Source organism: Hemiscyllium ocellatum, chromosome 21, assembly GCF_020745735.1.
Source record: "Hemiscyllium ocellatum isolate sHemOce1 chromosome 21, sHemOce1.pat.X.cur, whole genome shotgun sequence".
In the NCBI taxonomy this organism is placed as follows: Eukaryota; Metazoa; Chordata; class Chondrichthyes; order Orectolobiformes; family Hemiscylliidae; genus Hemiscyllium; species Hemiscyllium ocellatum.
The window spans coordinates 51,784,044-51,806,002 of record NC_083421.1 but is presented as its reverse complement, the minus strand read 5'-3'; the positions used below and the strand labels follow the sequence as shown (position 1 = coordinate 51,806,002).

General features: G+C 45.2%; 1 protein-coding gene across 2 annotated transcripts in view; it reads right to left on the bottom strand.

The window, feature by feature from the left end:
- Nucleotides 1–21,959, bottom strand: part of gsna (gelsolin a) — an 81,001-nt gene that overhangs the window by 11,007 nt on the left and 48,035 nt on the right. The window contains exons 10-12 of one of the 2 annotated variants that reach the window (XM_060841468.1): nucleotides 21,585–21,718; nucleotides 17,075–17,165; nucleotides 12,514–12,543 (exon numbers count right to left, since the gene is read on the bottom strand). In XM_060841468.1, the coding sequence (XP_060697451.1) occupies nucleotides 12,514–12,543; nucleotides 17,075–17,165; nucleotides 21,585–21,718 (255 nt within the window). The remainder of the gene's footprint in view (nucleotides 1–12,513; nucleotides 12,544–17,074; nucleotides 17,166–21,584; nucleotides 21,719–21,959) is intronic. The other variant, XM_060841469.1, reaches the window with a different exon arrangement.

The following is a 21,959-nucleotide window of genomic DNA, read 5'->3' as shown; positions in this document are numbered from 1 at the left end:
CGTGTAGTTTATTTTACTTCCCCCCACTTTTCTGTGGATCTTAATTTCTGACACTTGGATCATGTCCGTGTCACCACTTTAAAAGCAGCGAGCTACGTGTACACAGGATCAGGTCCATGGCCAGCCAGTTGACTTCCTGTTTGTAGTTGGAATTGCTAGGTGACATATCTCACACTGCTGATAAATAGAATGTCTGCCCTTTAACATCAGTCACAACCCTGCACATTGTTAGAATGTGCAAATGGAAAAAATTAAGTTTCCTTTGGTTAAAAAAAATTCTTCACTGCAAGACAGTGTCACCAGCTAAAAGGTCAGCATCTGTAGTTCCTCCCCAATGACCCTTGAAATGGAGTGGCTGGCTGGGTCATTGTAGGGGCTGGTTAAAAGAGAGTACCACAGTTTAGACCTGGAGTCACATGAAGGCCAGACCAGGGAAGGACAGAAGCTTTCCTTCCCTAATTTATTTTTAAAAAAGTACATTAGTGAAGCAGATTGTTATTGTGGCATCACTATGGATTGAATCTTTAGGTTCCAGATTACTATCCTGAGGTGTGGAACAGATTATGAGGACAAGTTGAATTTCCTTGCAAATACCGTAATGTTCAAACTGAAAAAGTTTTCTAAAGAATTTTTAAAAAGTGTCGAATCATATATTTGTGGGAAACAAAAACAGTGTTATAATGCAAACAGAGCTGAAAATGTGTTGCTAGTTAAAGGTTAGGCAGCATCCAAGGAACAGGAAATTCGACGTTTCGGGCCAGAGCCCTTCATCAGGAATGAGGAGAGGGTGCCAGGCAGGCTAAGATAAAAGGTAGGGAGGAGGGACTTGGGGGAGGGGCGATGGAGATGTGCTAGGTGGAAGGAGTTCAAGGTGAGGGTAATAGGCCGGAGTGGGGTGGGGGCGGAGGGGTCAGGAAGAGAATTGCAGGTTAGGAGGGCGGTGCTGAGTTCAAGGGAATCGACTGAGACAAGGTGGGGGGAGGGGAAATGAGGAAACTGGAGAAATCAGAGTTCATCCCTTGTGGCTGGAGGGTTCCCAGGCGGAAGATGAGGCGCTCTTCCTCCAACCGTCGTGTTGTTATGTTCTGGCGATGGAGGAGTCCAAGGATCTGCATGTCTTCGGTGGAGTGGGAGGGAGAGTTAAAGTGTTGAGCCACGGGGTGGTTGGGTTGGTTGGTTGGTTCGGGCGTCCCAGAGGTGTTCCCTGAAGCGTTCTGCAAGTAGGCGGCCTGTCTCCCCAATATAGAGGAGGCCACATCGGGTGCAGCGGATGCAATAGATCACGTCTGGGGGGAATCTGCAGAAGGACCAATACCGTACAGCCCAGATGGCCTCCTTCTTCAAGGACCGCAGATTCCCTCCAGACGCGATCGACGATGCCCTCCACCGCATCTCCTCCACTTTCCGCTCCTCCGCCCTTGAGCCCCGCCCCTCCAACCGCCATCAAGACTGAACCCCACTGGTTCTCACCTAACACACCACCAACCTCCGTATACAGCGTATCATCTGCCGTCATTTCCGCCAACTCCAAACGGACCCCACCACCAGGGATATATTTCCCTCCCCTCTCCTGTCAGCGTTCTGCAAAGACCACTCCCTTCGTGACTCCCTCGTCAGGTCCACACCCCCCACCAACCCAACCTCCACCCCCGGCACCTTCCCCTGCAACCGCAGGAAATGTAAAACTTGCGCCCACACCTCCTCCCTTACTTCTCTCCAAGGCCCCAAGGGATCCTTCCATATCCGCCACAAATTCACCTGCACCTCCACACACATCATCTATTGCATCCGCTGCACCCGATGTGGCCTCCTCTATATTGGGGAGACAGGCCGCCTATTTGCAGAATGCTTCAGGGAACACCTCTGGGACGCCCGAACCAACCAACCCAACCATCCCGTGGCTCAACACTTTGACTCCCCCTCCCACTCCACCGAGGACATGCAGGTCCTTGGACTCCTCCATCACCAGAACATAACACGACGGTTGGAGGAAGAGCGCCTCATCTTCCGCCTGGGAACCCTCCAACCACAAGGGATGAACTCAGATTTCTCCAGTTTCCTCATTTCCCCTCCCCCCAACTTGTCTCAGTCGATTCCCTTGAACTCAGCACCGCCCTCCAAACCTGCAATCCTCTTCCTGACCTCTCCGCCCCCACCCCACTCCGGCCTATCACCCTCACCTTGACCTCCTTCCACCTATCACATCTCCATCGCCACTCCTCCAAGTCCCTCCTCCCTACCTTTTATCTTAGCCTGCCTGGCACCCTCTCCTCATTCCTGATGAAGGGCTCTGGCCCGAAACGTCGAATTACCTGTTCCTTGGATGCTGCCTGACCTGCTGTGCTTTAACCAGCAACACATTTTCAGCTCTGATCTCCAGCATCTGCAGACCTCACTTTTTACTCGAAGATTATAATGCAAACAGGTCAAGCATCAAACTGATTAAAAAGGGGAGGTGATGGCGTAGTAGAATTAATTGCTAGACATTAATCCAGAAACTCAACTAATGTTTTGGGGACCACTGTTCGAATACCACTGTAGCAGATGGTGGAATTTGAACAACAAATCTGGAATTAAGAAACTGTTGACGACCACGTAGCCATGGTCACAAAACCCATCTGGCTCGTTAATGTCCTTCAGGGAAGGAAATCTGCCATCCTCACCTGGTCTGGTCTACAAGTGACTACACACCCACAGCAACGTGGTTGACTCTACTGTCCTGAAGTGGCCTAGCAAGCCACCCAATGATATCAATCACTACAAAATCTCAAAGAAATGAAACCAGATGGACCTTCTAGCATTAACCTCAACACTGTGAAAAGGCAACTGCAAAAAAAACAAAATCAAAAAACACAGGCTAGTTTATCCTGCAAAGTCCTCTGTATTAACAACTAGGGGCTAGTCTTCCCTGACACTGGGTCAAAATCCTAGAATTCCCTCCTGAAGGGCACTATGAGTCTACCTACAGCACATGAACTGCAGCTGCTCCAAGTGGCAGTTCACCACCAACATCAGGGACAACTAGGGATGGGTAATAAAACCCAGTGACATCATATCTGGTGAACGGACTTTAAAATTCAAAAATCAGGTCTGACTGTTTATTGTCCCTGGCGAAATGTATGGCACTGGAAAAGCACAGCCGGTCAGGTAGCATCCAAGGAGGAGAGTCGATGTTTCGGCCATAAGCTCTTCACCAGTTTGTGCCCAAAGTGTTGATTCTCCTGCTCCTTGGATGCTGCCTGACCGGCTGTGCTTTTCCAGCACCACACTCTTCGACGCTGATCTGCGGTCCTTACTTTCTCCTGTTTATTGTCCCTGCACACAATCTCTGAACAAGTTGATCACCGAAATGGAAGAAAATCCACCAAGTGAAGGATACATTGATAGCACAGGGAGTGGGGTGTGTTTAACTGAAAGAAACAACTCAAAAAATAATAACAGTTTGTAAAAATTAAGTATAGGATTAATGTAAAGCCAAGTTTTGAACACAGGACTAATCCAAAACAGACAGACAGTGCAGTCTTAAAGCAGCACAAAAATTAAACAAGTGGAGCTCAAGACAGAAAACATTGCCAAAAAGTGAAGACTTGCTGGATTAATTTCTATTGGTAGTGTGGCATTAGAAGAGCAATGCAATATTGCAATCACCCCTATGCTGTGGGGGGCAAATCCCATGTCTTCTGTCAAACCTTCCCCGAGATTGATTAACATGAGTTGGAAGTATGGCACCAACACAACTGAAACTACCGTCAGCCAACTCAAGGAAACAGCAGAGTTAACATCAAATTGAATAGGATGACACTGGAACTGTCAGAGCATGGTCATGACAAGATTCACTTTTTCAGCTGCTGCTAGACCTGCTGTGCACTCGAATTCTAGATTTCCCCATCCGATATTTACAGGTACTTCCACACACGTCATCTACTGTGTCCGCTGCTCCCAAAGTGGTCTCCTCTACAGTGGAGGGGCAGGATGCCAACTTGCAGAATGTTTCAAAGAACATCTCTGGGACACATGCACTAAAACACCCCCACTGCTCTGTGGGGGAACACTTCAACTGCTCCTCCCACTCCGGCAAGGACATGCAAATCCTGGGCCCCCTCCACTGCCAAACTGACACCTCATCTTCCGCCTCGGGAACCTCCAACCACAAGGGATTAATGCTGATTTCACCAGTTTCCCTCCTCCCACCTGATCCCAGATCCAACCCTCAACTCATCACTGCCCTCTTAACCTGTTCATCTTCCTGCCCACGCATCTGCTCCACCCTCCTCAACTGATCACCTTCATGCCCCTTCTACTTACCACATTCCCAGCTACCTTCCTGCCAGCTCTCCCCCCCCCCAACCCCCACACTTGGGCCAACCCCTCATTCCTGAAGACCTTATGCTCAAAACGTCGATTCTCCCTGACCCGCTGGGCATTTCCAGCACCACACGTTTTAAAAACGGTGATCTTCAGCATCTGCAATCTTCACTTCCTCAGAAGTCAAAATGCTGTACTTTAATCTAAAAATGTTTATGACATCAAAGTCAGAGAGAGTCTGCTACAATCAGTTTGATTTTACTTTCTAAATCTATCTATTGGTTCCCATCACTCCACCCTTTCCCCAAGTCACTCTGAAAGTGGCCATGTTTGCTGGAGTTTCTGCCAAAGCATGGGGTGATTGAACACTCAGCTCCTGTCTGTCTGGAGACAGGCAGGGATTAGGCACAGCCTCACTGAATGGCCAAACATGCTCAAGAGGTTGAATGGCTTTCTTCTGTTCCCATTATTGTTGCTAGTCACAGCCAGAGGGAACCATGTAGCCCCACCTTGTTTGGTCAGACCGTCCCTTCCCAGCACAGATACTGCTCTCCATCTCTTTCCTCAGCAATTAAAATGTGGGCAACAGACCTCCCCTCAAAAAAGGAAATTCTCATCTGTCACAATCAACCTGATGTTTTAATGCAATTTCTGGGCCTTCAGGTTAACAGCAAGTTTTTCTGACCCACTGTGGTCACCAACAAATCCAACTGAACTCAGACAGCTTTACTCTGAATAAAAGCAAATTACTGCAGATGCTGAAACCAAAAATAAAGAGAAAATGCTGGAAAGTCTCAGGTCTGGCAGCATCTGTAAAGAGAGAAAAGAGCTGACATCGAGTCTAACCGACCCTTTGTCAAAGCTAAGAATAAAGAAATAGGGAGGTTTTTATACTAGGCTGGAGGAACAGCAAAGCAAACTGGAAGAACAGCATCTCATCTTCTGATTAGGCACGTTCCAGGGGTAGCCATGGGCCCCAGCTATGCCTGTCTCTTTGTTGGCTATGTAGAACACAGTTGATCTTCCGTAATTACACTGGCACCACTCTACACCTCTTCCTCCGCTACATTGATGACTGCGCTGGCGCCACCTCGTGCTCCTGCGAGGAGGTTGAGCGATTCATCAACTTCACCAAAACATTCCACCCTGACCTTAAATTCCACCTGGACCATCTCTGACACCTCCCTCCCCTTCCTGGACCTCTCCAGCTCCATTAATGATAACCAACAGGACACTGACATTTTGTACAAATCCACCGACTCTCACAGCTACCTGGATTACACCTCTCCCCACCCTACCTCTTGCAAAATGCCATCCTGTATTCCTAATTCCTCCGCCTCCGCCGTATCTGCTTCCAGGAGGAACAGTTCCACCATAGAACACACCAGATGACCTCCTTCTTTAGAGACTACAATTTCCCTTCCCACATGGTTAAAGATGCCCTCCAACGCATCTCGTCCACATCCCGCACCTCCGCCCTCAGACCCCAGCCCTCCAACCGTAACAAGGACAGAACGCTCCTGGTGCTCACCTTCCACCCTACAAACCTTCGCATAAACCAAATTATCCGCCGACATTTCCGCCACCTCCAAAAGGACCCCACCACCAGGGATATATTTCCCTCCCCACCCCTTTCCGCCTTCCGCAAAGAACGTTCCCTCCGTGACTACCTGGTCAGGTCCACGCCCCCCCCCTACAACCCACCCTCCCATCCTGGCACCTTCCCCTGCCACCGCAGGAACTGTAAAACCTGCGCCCACACCTCCTCCCTCACCTCTATCCAAGGCCCTAAAGGAGCCTTCCACATCCAAAAGTTTTACCTGCACATCCCCTAATATCATTTATTGTATCCGTTGCTCCCGATGCAGTCTCCTCTACATGGGGAGACTGGGCGCCTTCTAGCAAAGCGCTTTAGGGAACATCTCCAGGACACCCACACCAATCAACCACACCGCCCCCTGGTCCAACATTTCAACTCCCCTCCCACTCTGCCGAGGACATGGAGGTCCTGGGCCTCCTTCACCGCCACTCCCTCACCACCAGACGCCTGGAGGAAGAACGCCTCATCTTCTGCCTCGGAACACTTCAACCCCAGGGCATCAACGTGGACTTCAACAGTTTCCTCATTTCCTCTTCCCCCACCTCACCCTAGTTCTAAACTTCCTGCTCAGCACTGTCCCCATGACTTGTCCTACCTGCCTATCTTCTTTTCCACCTATCCACTCCACCCTCCTCCCTGACCTATCATCTTCATCCCCTCCCCCACTCACCTATTGTACTCTATGCTACTCTCTCCCCACCCCCACCCTCCTCTAGCTCATCTCTCCACCCTTCAGGCTCACTGCCTCTATTCCTGTTGAAGGGCTTTTGCCCGAAACGTCGATTTTGCTGCTCCTCGGATGCTGCCTGAACTGCTGTGCTCTTCCAGTACCACTAATCCAGAATCTGGTTTCCAGATCTGTAGTCATTGTTTTTAACCTAGGCATGTTACAGCCTGCCAGTCTCAAAATTGAATTCAACAACTTCAGATGATTATCCCATCTCGACCCTCTGTTTTCATTCTGCTCCGTAATTTTATTTCATTTATTTTATTTACCTTTCTTTAATATATTTTTCACTGGTTCTGTACCTCATATTTAAGACCATAAGACATAGGAGTGGAAGGAAGGCCATTCGGCCCATTGGGTCCACTCCGCCATTCAATCATGGCTGATGGGCATTTCAACTCCTCTTACCCCGTAGCCCTCAATTCCTCGAGACATCAAGAATCTATCAATCTCTGCCTTGAAGACATTTAGCGTCCCGGCCTCCACTGCACTCTGCGTCAATGAATTCCACAGGCCCACCACTCTCTGGCTGAAGAAATGTCTCCGCATTTCTGTTCTGAATTGACCCCCTCTCATTCTAAGGCTGTGTCCACAGGTCCTATTCTCCTCGCCTAACGGAAACAATTTCCTAGCGTCCATCCTTCCCAAGCCATGTATTATCTTGTAAGTTTTTATTAGATCTCCCCTTAAATCTTCTAAACTCCAATGAATACAATCCCAGGATCCTCAGCCATTCCTTGTATGTTAGACCTACCATTCCAGGAAGCATCCGTGTGAATCTCCACTGGACACGCTCCAGTGCCAGTATGTCCTTCCTGAGGTGTGGGGACCAAAACTGGACAGTACTCCAAATGAGGCCTAACTACAACTTTATAAAGTCTTAGAAGCACAATAGTGCTTTTATATTCCAACCCTCTTGAGATAAGTGACAACACTGCATTCGCTTTCTTAATCACGGATTCAACCTGCATGTTTACCTTTAGAGAATCCTCGACTAGCACTCCCAGATCCCTTTGTACTTTGGCTTTATGAATTTTCTCACCGTTTAGAAAGTAGTCTACGCTTGTATTCTTTTTGCCAAAGTGCAAGACCTTTCATTTGCGCACATTGAACTTCATCAGCCATTTCCTGGACCACTCTCCCAAATTGTCTAGATCCTTCTGCAGCCTCCCCATTTCCTCAGTACTACCTGCCTGTCCACCTAACTTCGTATCATCAGCAAACTTTGCTAGAATGCCCCCAGTCCCTTCATCCAGATCATTAATATATAATGAGAACAGCTGCGACCCCAAGACTGAACCCTGCGGGAGACCGCTCGTCACCGGCTGCCATTCCGAAAAAGATCCTCTTATCCCAACTCTCTGCCTTCTGTCAGACAGCTAATCCTCAACCCATGCCAATAGCTCACCTTGAACACCATGGGCCCTCACCTTACTCAGCAGCCTCCCATGTGGCCCCTTATCAAGGGCCTTTTGGAAGTCTAGATAGACCACATCCACTGGGTTTCCCTGGTCTAACCTACTTGTCACCGCTTCAAAAGAATTAGCGGGTTTGTCAGGCACGACCTCCCCTTACTAAATCCATGTTGACTTGTTCTAATCCGATCCTGCTCTTCCAAGAATTTAGAACCTCATTCTTAACGATGGATTCTAGAAATTAACCAACAACCGAGGTTAGGCTAATTGGTCTATAATTTTCCATCTTTTGTCTTGATCCTTTCTTGAACAAGGGGGTTACAACAGCGATCTTCCAATCATCCAGGACGTTCCCTGACTCCAGTGACTTTTGAAAGATCTCAGCCAATGCCTCCGCTATTTCCTCAGCCACCTCCCTCAGAAATCTAGGATGTAGTCCATCGGGGCCAGAAGGTTTGTCAATTTTAAGACCTTTTAGCTTTTCTAGCACTTTCTCTTTTGTAATGGCAACCATACTCAACTCAGCCCCCTGACTCCCTTTAATTGTTGGGATATTACTCATGTCTTCCACTGTGAAGACTGACGCAAAGTACTTGTTAAGTTCTCCAGCTATTTCCTTATCTCCCATCACTAGGCTTCCAGCATCAGTTTGAAGTGGCCCAATGTCTACTTTTGCCTGTCGTTTGTTTCTTATATATTGAAAGAAACTTTTACTATCATTTCTAATATTACTGGCTAGCCTACCTTCATATTTGATCCTCTCCTTCCTTATTTCTCTCTTTGTTATCTTCTGTTTTTGTAGCCTTCACAATCTTCTGATTTCCCAGCGCTCTTGGCCACTTTATAGGATCTCTTTTTCTTTGATACATTTCCTGACTTCCTTTGTCAGTCATGGCTGTCAAATCCCTCCCCAAATAACCTCTTTTCTTGGGGGATGAACTTCTGTACTGTGTCCTCAATTATACCCACAAACTCCTGCCATTTTTGCTCTGTCTTCTCCTCTAGTCTCTGCTTCCAGTCGATTTTAGTCAGTTCCTCTCTCGTGTCCTCGTAATTACCTTTAACTGTAACACCATTACATCCGATTTTGCCTTCTCTCTTTCAAACTGCAGACTGAACTCTACCATATTACGATCACTGCTTCCTAAGTGTTCCCTTACTTCAAGATCTTTTATAAAGTCTGGTTCATTACAAAGCACTAGGTCCAAAATAGCCTGCTCCCTTGTGGGCTCCATGACAAGCTGTTCCAAAATGCTATCCTGTAAGCTTTCCATGAATTCCCTTTCTTTGGATCCACTGGCAACATTATTTACCCAGTCCACCTGCATATTGAAGTCTCCCATGATCACCATGACCTTGCCTTTCCTATTTCCTGGTACATGTTGCGCCCCTGGCCCTGACCACTGTTAGGAGGTCTGTACATAACTCCCATTATGGTTTTTTTGCCTTTATGGTTCCTCAATTCCACCCACACAGACTCCACATCATCCGACACGGTCATTCAGTACCATAGATTTAATTTTATTCTTAACTAACAAGGCCACCCCGCCCCCTCTGCCCACCTATCTTTTCGATAATTTGTAAATCCTTGGATGTTTAACTGCCAGTCCTGACCCCCCTGTAACCACGTCATAATCATTCACGATAATTTGTGCCATTAGTTCATCTGCTTTGTTATGAATGCTACGAGCATTCCAGTGCACTGCTGTTCCTTGCTATTTTAGCTAATGGGAAACTACTGTACAACTGCAGTCTGCTTTGTATGTCAAGCAGTCCTTATTTGGTCACTGTCCCGGTGGTGCAGGCTCTCCTATTAGCCAAGTATTGACCCAGTAGGTGGAGTTTCGGGAGCTGCAGTTTCCCCATGCCTCTCTAAAGCATTCTGTTTCCAAATCTGGGCCAGTTCTCTGGAAGATCTGCCATAGTTAACTCTGACTCCTATAAAAACTGAATTTGTTGTGTCCTAAGTTATCCTTTCTTTTTTGTTGCATTCCTAATATGCCTCAAGGTTAAATCCACCTACATGCTATTTTCCTGCTTATCTTTCCATTTAACTCCATACTCCCTGTCGCTTTCACTTTCCCTTCCTCCCCAACTCAGAAGTTTAAAGTCCTACTGACCACCCTATTTATTCTCTTCCCTAGAACATTGGTGCCTGATTGGTTCAGGTGGAGACCATCCCAACAGTACAGATCCCCCGGTTCCAAAACTGATGCCAATGCCCCATGAAATGGGATCCCTCTTTCCCACACCAATCCCGTTAGCTATGTGTTTACTTCCCTAATTTTCTTATCCCTATGCCAATTGGCACGTAGCTGGGGCAATAATCCGGAGATTATGATCCTTGAGGACCTGTACTTCAATTTCCTTCCTAGTGCTTGATAATCCCCAAACAGGTCCTCCACCCTAGCTTTGCCTATGTTGTTAGTCCCAATGTGGACCACAACAACTGGATGCTCCCCTTCCCGCTCCAAGATCCTTTCAAGCTGGTCGGAGATGTCCCGCACCCTGGCACCGGGCAGGCAACACACCATGCAAGACTCTCAATCTGGCTTGCATAGGATACTATCTATCCTCCTAATTATAGAATCCTCTATAACAGCTGTGTCTTTTTGCTCCCCCCTCTTGAATGGCCTTGGCACCATGGTGCCATGGTCAGCTGGCTCATCCTGTCCAGAGCCCTTTTCCTCACCCGTATAGGGAGCAAGAATCTTATACTTGTTGGACAAGGCTGAGGCCCCTGCACTCAAGTTCCCCCTGCCTGCCTCACACAGTCACACTGATGTCCCCGATCACTAACTGAATGTGAATTATTTAAATTGTTTGTCTCTCTTCCTCTCGTTCCCCACTCTCTTATCACCTTTTTCCTCTCCTCTTTCCCCTTTGCCACCCTTCTCCTGTGTTCCATTTCATCTCTGCTTCACCCATCCCCTCCCATATTTTGTCACATAGCACTGGCTTCAGCCTTGGTCATTCCCAGTTCCTAATCTCCCTATAATCTCTCTATGCACTGTCATTATCACCTCTTTATTGCTACCTTTGCTTCTGGAGCCATGACTCACCTTCTCTCAGCCTCATAAATACCTCCCTATTTCTCCTTTTTAAGCTTTGACAAAGGATCAGTTAGACTCGAAACGTCAGCTCTTTTCTCTGTTACAGATGTTGCCAGACCTGCTGAGATTTTCCAGCATTTTCTCCTTTAGCTTTACTCTGAAAGCTTGGCCATAGACAGATGAAAATGTGACAACAGCTCATTTCGCCCATTTCAAAAGGGAGCAGCAGAAAACCATTTAGGTAAAGTACTTCTATTCACTAATGAACTCTCCCTCTGATAAAACACAACAAATTCAGTTTTTATAGGAGTCAGAGTTAACTGGCAGATCTTCCAGAGAACTGGCCCAGATTTGGAAACAGAATGCTTTAGAGAGGCATGGGGAAACTGCAGCTCCCGAAACTCCACCTACTGGGTCAATACTTGGCTAATAGGAGAGCCTGCACCACCGCGACAGTGACCAAATAAGGACTGCTTGACATACAAAGCAGACTGCAGTTGTACAGTAGTTTCCCATTAGCTAAAATAGCAAGGAACAGCAGTGCACTGGAATTCTCTCACTCAGAATGAAATGCAACATAAAGTCTCCTGTTTACGTTGGCTTTTATCCAAAGACAAATAGCAGACTTTAAGGCACGGACATGTTGACTGCCATAAGCCTATTAAATTAAAATATAGGTTTTTGAAGGTTTAACAGCTCTCAGCATTTGGGCCCTGAACATTCTTACAAATTTTCCCTCTGGCATCGACAGAGGGGTTCTTCAAATGTTAAGAACAGGATAGCATTAGGGTTATCTCAGCACAGGAACATTTAAAAGGTGCCCAGGATTCCCTACCCAAAACAAAGTCTCTTTGCCTCCGACTGGATCTCACTCAAGCAACCAACAAAAGCAGGCAGCGGTTTTGTATGGTCCGACTGGAATTGAAGGGCAGAACCACATTTATTTCCAAATGAAAGACTGTTGGATTTCAGCTGGAAGGGAGTTTGAGGTATTTAAACGCTGCTTGCCAAAAATTAGAAAATGGTTTAAATTCTCCAGCATTAGCATCATGCTTCATTTTTTTTCAAAAGACTCAACCCACCAAAAGATTTCATAGGAATTACATTCAAGAATAATGAGTTTAAAAAATAAATTAAGGATCAACTGCATACTTAACCCTTCAGAGTACTTAAATAGAGCATTCCAACCTGCAATGGAACATACCATCCACAGCTGTTAAATTTACACATGTCTACTTTTCTGGTTATAAAACAGCTATTCACACTAACAGCAGCATCATCAGGACAACTCAAAACATGCAGAACTATCCCCTTGCTTGCCATGCTTTACGGTCAGGTACACAAACGCATCTTGGTTCTTGAAGAGTTCAGTGTCACAAAAAGCAGTGAACTACTGTGAGCAAGCAGTGATACCTGGTTAGTGACTTCGGAACCAGCAACTCCCTGTGGGAATTTAGAATTCACAGTCAGTGAAGCCCTGCTTTGTGAATACAGAAGTTATTATTCTGTTGACCTTAACCATGATGATTATCAGTATTGTAAAACCGATCGCTCTCATTTCACCAGTTGGAGACACCAATCTTTCAACTAAGTTCTGGCCAGCACCCATGAAGGGGGAAGGGGTGGTGTTGTGGAAAGAGCATCTTAGTAACAAGCCATTGCCTGGAAGGTGCAAGAGCTTGTTTCTTCAATCTCTCAAACTAGTAGGTCTCAGACTTTTTACACGATCTGAACAGATTGCATACATTTCACTGGAAAGGGTGTTCAGTGCCCATTAGAGTTAAATGGGAAGGGATTCCAGAGTTTTAACTGTGACTGCCAATATATTTTTTTAAAAAAGGTCATGATCATTTTCTTTGAAAGGGAGTTTGCACATCAGGGAATCTGTGAAATAAAAAAGAACAGGTACGGATTTCTCAATCCAATCAAGAAAGCTATTTAAAACCCATTGCTTCTAGCAACATTCATCCACCTTAGGAGTGTGTGAGTGTGAGTGTGAGTCATTTCTGGATTGAGTATTGTCTGTGGCTGTGCAGGTCAATTCTCCAGTGACTGACCCTTGCACAACATCATGAAAAGATTAATATTGTTACCTCATCATTTCCTGATTGGTTTCTCTAATCCCTACCTTCTGACATGCTCTCTACCATCTGGTTATTTCTTCCATCCTTTTGCCATGCCTCTCCCTGACTGCTCACCTCCAGGTACTGTCTGTGGTGAGGGCATACTATTCATTGACCAAGAATCTCAGTCATCCCTTATTGTAGATGTGGATGAGCCATTGTTGGTACTGTCTGCAAACTCCTTGTTGAACATGCCCTTGGGATTTCAATTGTTGCTCAAAAGACCCAATTGCTGGGGACCACCCCCAAAGCAGGCTTGGGCACTTTGCCTAATTGGGCACTGACTTGCCAGGAATGCCCAGCTTTCCTGATGCAGAGGTGATGGATGTTCCAAGTTCATTGAACTGGTTTAAGATGACCAGGATTCCCTGCTGTCCAAGAGGGAACCACAAACAAGTATACAGGAATTTCACTGCTGTTTGCTTTCAGCTCAAACTCAACCGTGACATCATCATTTCTGCAACTCGGACAACACTGGTGCCAAGTTCTGGCATCATAGAGTCAGAGATGTACAGCACGGAAACAGACCCTTCGGTCCAATCCATCCGTGCCTACCAGAAATCCCAACCCAATCTAGTCCCACCTGCCAGCATCCGGCCCATATCCCTCCAAACCCTTCCTATTCGTATACCCATCCAAATGCCTTTTAAATGTTGCAATTGTACCAGCCTTCACCACTTCCTCTGGCAACTCATTCCAGACATGTACCACCCACTGTATGAAAACGTTGCCTCTTGGGTCCCTTTTAAAGCTTTCCCCTCTCACCCTAAACCTATGCCCTCTAGTTCTGGACTCCCCAACCCCAGAGAAAATACCTGGTTTAGTTATCCTATCCTCATCATTTTGTAAAAGTCACCCTCAACCTCCAACGCATCAGAAAGAAATTGTTTATTTGATCAAAATTAAAAGGTACACAAAGCTGCCAAGGACTGAACAAGATCCTCAATGACAATGGAAGGTGGATGCTGTACATGCTGGTTCAGAATTTGGGCCTTTCCTGACAATGACTGTCAGTTTAAACTACTTGCAAATTCAGGGAAAGCTGCAGCAAGGTGCCCTCCAGTGCAGGATGCTAGCATAGAGTCATCAGCCAACAGGAATTCACTAATCAGGACCGGTCCTCAATAAGCTGCCTTACAAAGATGAAAACCTTGCTGTTGGCTCAGAACAAAGGCAGGCACTCTTGATAAAGTTGAGAAAACTCAATACCGGCAGGGAGGAAATACAAACGATGGCAAATAGGATTTGGAACCAGGGTGCAGCTGTCTTAACCCACTGCCGGTCTGAGTGCTTGATTTGTTTCACGCCATGGACAATGGCATGTTCGCATGGGAAGAAACACTCAGGAGCAGTCTAGCCAACTTCAACAATTGTTGACAAGATTAACAACCACCGAGAGGGGAAGGTATGCACCATGCACAACATTACTTGGGTAAGCCAGAGAGCAACTAAATCAATTGACATTTGCTTTACATCTCCAAACCCACATGATGCACAGAATAAATGCTGAGAGAGAGGCTGGTCACCATGATCCCCTTTGCTTTTGTATGGATGATTGTACTTGCATCAAGACACCTTGAAACACATGTTCCTTCCAACCCTGCCAAGTTCATGGAGGTGCTGTTGCGAGTGCTCACTTTCCACCTCCTGATACTTCATTTGAAATGATCTTATTTCCTGGGGATTTCCCATCGACAATGCAGACAAGCAGCTAGAACTCTACTATGGTGGGCTCATTGTCCAGCTCCAGCACAGAAACATCTGGAACTTCTGAGAACTTCAGAACAACTTTCTCATCATGTAAATGGAGGAGATATTGCTCCAGCTACCTCTCCATCAGCTTGCTAGGTTCAGTAAAATCACTGGGCTTCAAGAGAATGTTTGCTTGCTGCTTTGGACTGTTTGGTTTCTTTGTTCCCTTACACATCTCTTTCAGAACCAGCAGATTGAAGTTGCAGAGTTCGAGCAGGTATTGATTGATGCACATGCCAATCAATCCTGTAAGACTGGATTCTGGTAGTTCCGAGAATGTGTCAAGATGGGGTTTGCTGGGCACCTCGGGAGTCTTAAGGATGTCGAGAAATGCCTGTAGATCAGTGGTACCGCTGGTGTTAATTCAAGGAGATGCCTTCTTCTAGAAGTTGTTCCTTGGCTAGGGAGTCTGATATTGCTACACAGAGGGATGGTTAGGGCCACAGTCAGCACTGTGATATGAACAGTGATGAGAACACTTAAGGGTGACCTGTCTAGAAATCACAAGATCTAGCTGAGAGTACCACAATCCCAGCTGTCCCCAAGATAACTTGGACCATTCCCCAACTTGGGGGTGGCAGTTGATTACACTATTACTATTGCTACTGTGCAATCCGTGGTCAATTGGTTCGTCTTATCAATTCTTTGGTAGTCAAAGCACACTGGCATTTGTACTGAGATAGTATCCACCCTGCACTGAATTCCTCCAGGCTAAATAGAGCCCCTCAGTGCCAGGAATCCTGCCAACATCAACTACCTCCATGTTCATTCTCAACATTTGGGCTACAGGTAGATGTCAGGGCAAAAGATGCACATTAAAAAAAGGTTAACTTCGGCCCCCACTTGTTGAATTAAAGCATTCAAGCCCTGGGTGGGGTTCAATCATCATAAGCAGTGTTGTTGTTCCTGCGAAACCTACTCCATGTTCAAGTAGTACCTCTCAAGATTGCCTCTGCCACAAAAGTATGCAATATTTCCCTTTAAAGTATCCATTTCTGTGTGAGCCTGATTTCTTGCAGTGCAACAACATCCAGGGAGCCCAAGTGCTTTGTCATTCAGAGGATTACAAAAAGCACTTGGAAAGTAAGAGAACCCAGTTCAGTTGCAGCGAGGCAGCTGACTAGTAGCCAAGAGCAGGTTGTTGGTGAATGGTTTGGGAGTATACTGGATTCTTCACAGTCCACGGTCAAATGAGAGTGCTACTTTTGTGAAGCATTTGCACAGCTTGTTGCAGAATGAAAGACTAGTTTAAGACACCAAATGAACAGGATGAGGGTGGTTGGCGTGTTTAGAAAGAAGTTCAACGTGCCCCACAAAATTAGTTCAATAGTGATACTGATTGTAGAAAGTAACATTGAACTTCTATTTTAAGTGGAAAGTAATACAATGAATAAGGTATTTGGCAACTAAGAATAAGCAAAACTTTGAATGGAAGTGGTATTACTCTTCAGGCAACACAATGAGATACACACAGCTGGGCCAGGCACAGCTAATGTGTGCGCCATGCAGAGCTCTTCAGACAGGACCACAGTAAAACTGTCCTTTTTAAAAAAAAACACTGCAGACAAAGTGCAGATTGGTTCACCTATCTAGGAGCAGGTAAGAAATCCCTCAACAGTACTCTCTTCGCAATGGAATTTAGGGCATAATTGAATAGGTCTCCTGACTCTTTGGTTTCAGAACTCTAGTTCCTAATAACCATCAGAATTTATAAAAGCACAAACCCCACCCCCCCAAAAAAAATTAATGTGATTGGTGCCTGCTATGCTAGACGTGGACAAGCAACAAAAATAATTGATGCCCTGCAGAGCGGACTGGCACAGAGGCAACTGAATAATTAAGGCAGCTATACAGTGAGCTGCCGCACTCGCCTACTTAGCCCAATCATGGGATCAACACTCAGCATAAACAAGCTTAAGAGAAAAACAGTTGTATAATTGTTTCATTTCTTTGCTTTTTATTTGAGGGGTACTTGGTGCTTTGCATAACAGAAAGCTGAAAACAAATTGCGAAACAGCTGACATTTAAAAATCATGTGATAATCAGTCAATCACTTAACGGCCACACTGACACTCTGCTCAAAAACGTGTAGGCTTTACCTGAACTGGGCAACCTCTCAGATCATCGTCAAGCTGAGTAGTCAAGATGGCAGCAGTACCCTTTTCTTCCTGGGATGATGCACTTCCCAGCCTGCAAGATAGAAGGAGAACCAACATTCCATTAATGGGACTGGACAAGAGATCACGACAAGTGCCACACCTAAAAAGTTACATTATGCCTTAAAACCAACTTATTTGGAGGATGTTCCTCAAGTTATACATTTATATGCATGCACCTCCTAACCCCAATCATTCAGTTGCAGCAAGTGTGCTGAGTGAATGCCCTCCAATTGCATATATAGAGAAATGATTCAATTAGCACCATACACACCAGACCAAACATCCCAATCCCCATCTCTCAACTGCCACTGGCTGGTATAAGGGGGGGAAAAATGTTAAGACAATACCTACGGGCCTGAATACCAGTGGCACTGCAGCATGGATTCTTTTAAATAAAGAGATGGGGGTGGGAAACCAATGCAAGGAAAAACAAATCCGTGCAATCCTTTTAAGTCAACAAACCATTGTTGTGGTGAATGGCAGAGTGTGTTTGGAATAAAAAGAAATCACCAGTCAGCTGTCAGAGACAGGATGGCACATTGGTTAGCACTGCTGTCTCACAGTACCAGGGACCCAGGTTGGATTCCACCCTTGGTTAATTGTTTGTGTGGAATTTGCCTATTCTCCCTGTGTCCATATGGGTTTCCTCCAGGTGCCACAGTTGAAGAATGTGCATGTTAGGTGGATTGGCTGGACTAATTTTCCCATAGTGTCCAGGGATATGCAGGATAAGTGGACTGCCCATGGGGATGGGGATGCTCTGATAGGACAGTATGAACTTGATGGGCCAAACAGCCTGCTTCCAAACTGTTGGGATTCTATGACATTCTGATTAAATGTACAGAGATACTTTCTTAGCATTTAAGAGATTAATATGCTCTTTCATGTCAAAAAACCAAGTAATAAACACTTGATTGTTAAACTTTGCTGTGCTGCCACCTACAGATCATGTGCAAAATGCATGTTCTTTATAAAAAGCAGCTCCATTCCTGGATCTAAAGATGGATGTGTTTTAGAACTGGAAGATACTGTCAAAGTTGAAACAAACAATGCTCAGTATCCATGGCAACAATAGATCCCATAAAAATCCCAAGCTAATCAAACATTTTTCGGACAGAAGGCAATATATTTGCAAAATAGTTTAGTGAAAAAGACCAATGAAATTAACTTTTAACCTACTGATGCAGTTCAAAACAGCCCAGGTTTCACTGGTATTATCCACTTCTCATTAACTCAAATTAAGTTTGCTCAATGGAGTCTGCTCGCTCCCTGGTGTTCTTTTGATTCTAGCCCCCTCTATAGGGGAAGCTGATATCTGCAGCAGCAAGCGACAAGGAGACTCTAAACAAGCAATCAGATGGAAGAATCCACACATTTTAATTTTGCTCTCTGCCCAATGAATCAAGATGGATACACACATGGGATTATAATAAGATGCAAAGACAAAAATAGTTTCTCCAAAATCTGCATCTGTTGGAATAATACTCCACACTTTTCAACAAACAAAGCAAAGTCAGTCAATGCTGGAAGTTTGAATTCAGAATCAATTATTTCCTTCAAAAGATGCCACTTGACTTCAGCTTTTTCCCCCATTAACAGATTCTGTTTTTAGGTCACGCGAAATAAAAACTTTTTTTGTTCTTCCAAGGTTAGAGAGGCTTTGCAACAGAAAAAGCACTACTGAACCCAATCGTTCAGTAAACTTTTTCCTTAAGTGTTTAGAGCAAGAACATATGAATTTGGTCTAATGTTCCAAAATGAAGACTGTAATTACACACCCTGTGAGAGATTAGTATCAACAGCAACATGCAGACTTTCACCTATAGCCTGTGCAGGTGATAGTAAACAGTGTCACTTTGACCTGGTATTAATGGAGCTCCAACAGTCTCACTATTTTAGTAAAACCTCCATCCATTTATTTAATTTTTATGGAGACAGATAGCTTGCATTATCAAACTGTTGCACTGAGTCATGACAAGCATCCAGCCTTCTCCCCTAATCAAGATTTACCAAACTTATCCAAAAATGTGCAGGTTAGGTGAATTGGCCATGCTGAATTGCCCATGGTGTTCAGGCGTGTGTAGGTTAGGTGCATTAGTCAGGGTAAATATAGGATGATAGAGTGGGGAAATGGGTCTGGGTGGGTTACTCTTGGAGGGTCGGTGTGGACCTTTGAGCAGAAAGACTTGTTTCCACACTACAGGGATTCTATGATTCCCTTTACCCCCTCCAAGTCATGAGCAGAATTGACCCAACTGGTCTCCCTCAGCCAAGATCGGATATGCTTTCTTTCTGAAGACAGTTTTGCTGCCCCACCCCCCCCACCCAAAACATGATCAACCTCAGGGATGTGAAAGATAGCCACAAAAACAGAGCTCTAACCTTAACTCAAAGCTTGCCAAAGTTACTCACAGCCAACCCCAGTCAGTTCTACCCGAGTGTAACCCTTCCTACAACTGGATAATGAAGTAAACCGTCTGGGCAGGAACATAGGTATGTTCCCTTTGTGCAGCACAGGTTCAACATATAGCAGACCCTCATTCTCCGTGTGAGATAAGGCAGAAAGCCTGGCACACCTAGGAGTGAAAATACCCTATAGCTGCATTTAAACTATCCTGATTTGTATTTTTTTTTGTAAATGTCAGTCCCTCAAGATTTTAAAGTACTCAAGAATCATCAATAGGTGCAGGGTTCGGGTCAATGACCAATTGGGTAGGAAAGAAATCAATTTTAACAATTTAGAGCAGTGGAACAGCAGTGTCTACGGTATTGAGGCTCACGATATTCAAAGCAGCTCAAGTTATCTCCCAGCCTCCCACTCCCTCCAGTTCTGCTCTGTACAGAAGGCATTATTCCTGCAAAGTTGCAGTTTCAGCAACCTCAGGCAAATGGACAGGTTTTCAAGTAAGGCCAAGCACACTGACAGCAGGCTAATCCAGGAGCAAGCAGATATTATCACCAGCCACATCATGGAAATACTATCACCTCCAGGCTACCCTCAGGTATGTACTCAGCCCTTTGAGTCAGAATTTAAGAATGCAATCCAAACACCTTCGTGGCATTACCTTCCTGACATGGGCTGCTGTGGTTCAAGTGGCAACTGCTGAGCCACCCCTTCAAAAGGTAGCTAAAGACAGGCAATAAAATGCAGCTTTAGTGACACAACATTTATACAGAATGTGCTTGAAAAAAAAAGTTCACTCCTGTTAAAAGGTACTGTACTTGTATTGAGATACCCAAAAAGGTTAAAACAAAACAAAACAAAAAGTGGCTTAATTTGGGATCCTAATAGTGGCTCTACTGAGTTGGAGTGCCATAATTCACCATGAATATCATCTCAAAATAAAACCTCAGATTACCAGGATTAAGCTATAAATTCTGTCCTTCCCCATCTAGTTAGCTGGAGATGACAAACAGTTCCTGTCTTAAGATGTCCACAAGCATTTCCCCAAAGCTCAGAAAGGAGCAAAATCAGAAAAGGCTGATTTATCTTCAGTACCAAGTCATTCCTTCATTTTGGAAAAGGAAATCTGCCATCTTTTATTGGTTGGACTTACACTATTTTCCTAAAGCTATGTGATTAACACTTAACTGCTCTCAAGGCAAGCAATCAGGGATAAGCATTAATGCTGGCACACAGATGCCCACATCCCATTAACAAAATATCAGATGATGCTTTTTACTCTCCCCACCCCCAACTCAAAATTGTAATCAGTTGGAGGTTAGGCACGTACTGGAAGAGGTCAACAACTGGATAAAAGTTGTGGTTCTAGGTTTAAGGCTCGAAGGTGATTGGCTTTGTCAAGCCCAAATAGAAGGGGCTTGGAAAAGTGGCTAACAGTAGAGATAAGAGCTGAAAATGTGTCGCTGGAAAAGCGCAGGTTAGGCAGCATCCAAGGAGCAGGAGAATTGATGTTTCGGGCATGAGCCCTTCTGGAATCAGTAGAGATATCTGAACAAGTGTTCTCCATTTTATTATGGAGACCAAATCAGGAGTAGCATAGATACAGAGACTTGCTTATAATATTTCATTGAACAAAAATCTTATTTCAAGATGACTCCAATTTCTTTCTTCACATGGAGTATAAAACATCTTTTCACATTCTCCAGGAACAGTGAGATTCACAGACACTGAATCCTTTTTGAAGGAGTTGTAGTTGAGTTGGCAAATGCAGCAAGTTCTCCAACAGCAAGTGAAAGGGATGGTCAGTCACCTGCTACTTGAGGATAATGGCGCTGGAGGGAAGGAGACAGAATTAGCAGAACCATCCACTCCTCTTTTCAGAGTAAGATCAGGAAAATTGGAAACCCGGCTGAATTCAGAGGGCACCCCAGTCGATCACCTCTTCCTCTGTGTGCCAGCATTGCTCATCGAGGTAAGGGAAAGGGACTACAGAAAGCTTTCACGAAAACAAATAAAACATCCAATAAAAGTCTTCCAACAGCTTACCAGTAATAGATGATGTGGCCCTGTCTTCCCGAGGATGTGTAAGGATACAGGATAATGTAGCAGTCCCCTCCATAGAATTGGCCATGAGTACTGGGATCAACAAGCATTTTGCCATTGTCTTCAATGCGCCAGATCTGAAATGGTTCAATGTGATCACTTATTAGTGTTGTGAACAGGTAGTATTTCATCCCCATTTACCTTCCTAAAGGCAAGAAGTAGACCAGGGAAGACCTTCTTCCAGTAAACTGTCCACAGCAGCACAAATACTCTCTGCCAAGCACAGACAGAGGGCACAGGATAGCAGAACATAACAGTTGTTCCCCTCCTCTGGCCGAGAAACAAGAGACATATTGTCCATGTTGAGTAAGCCATCGC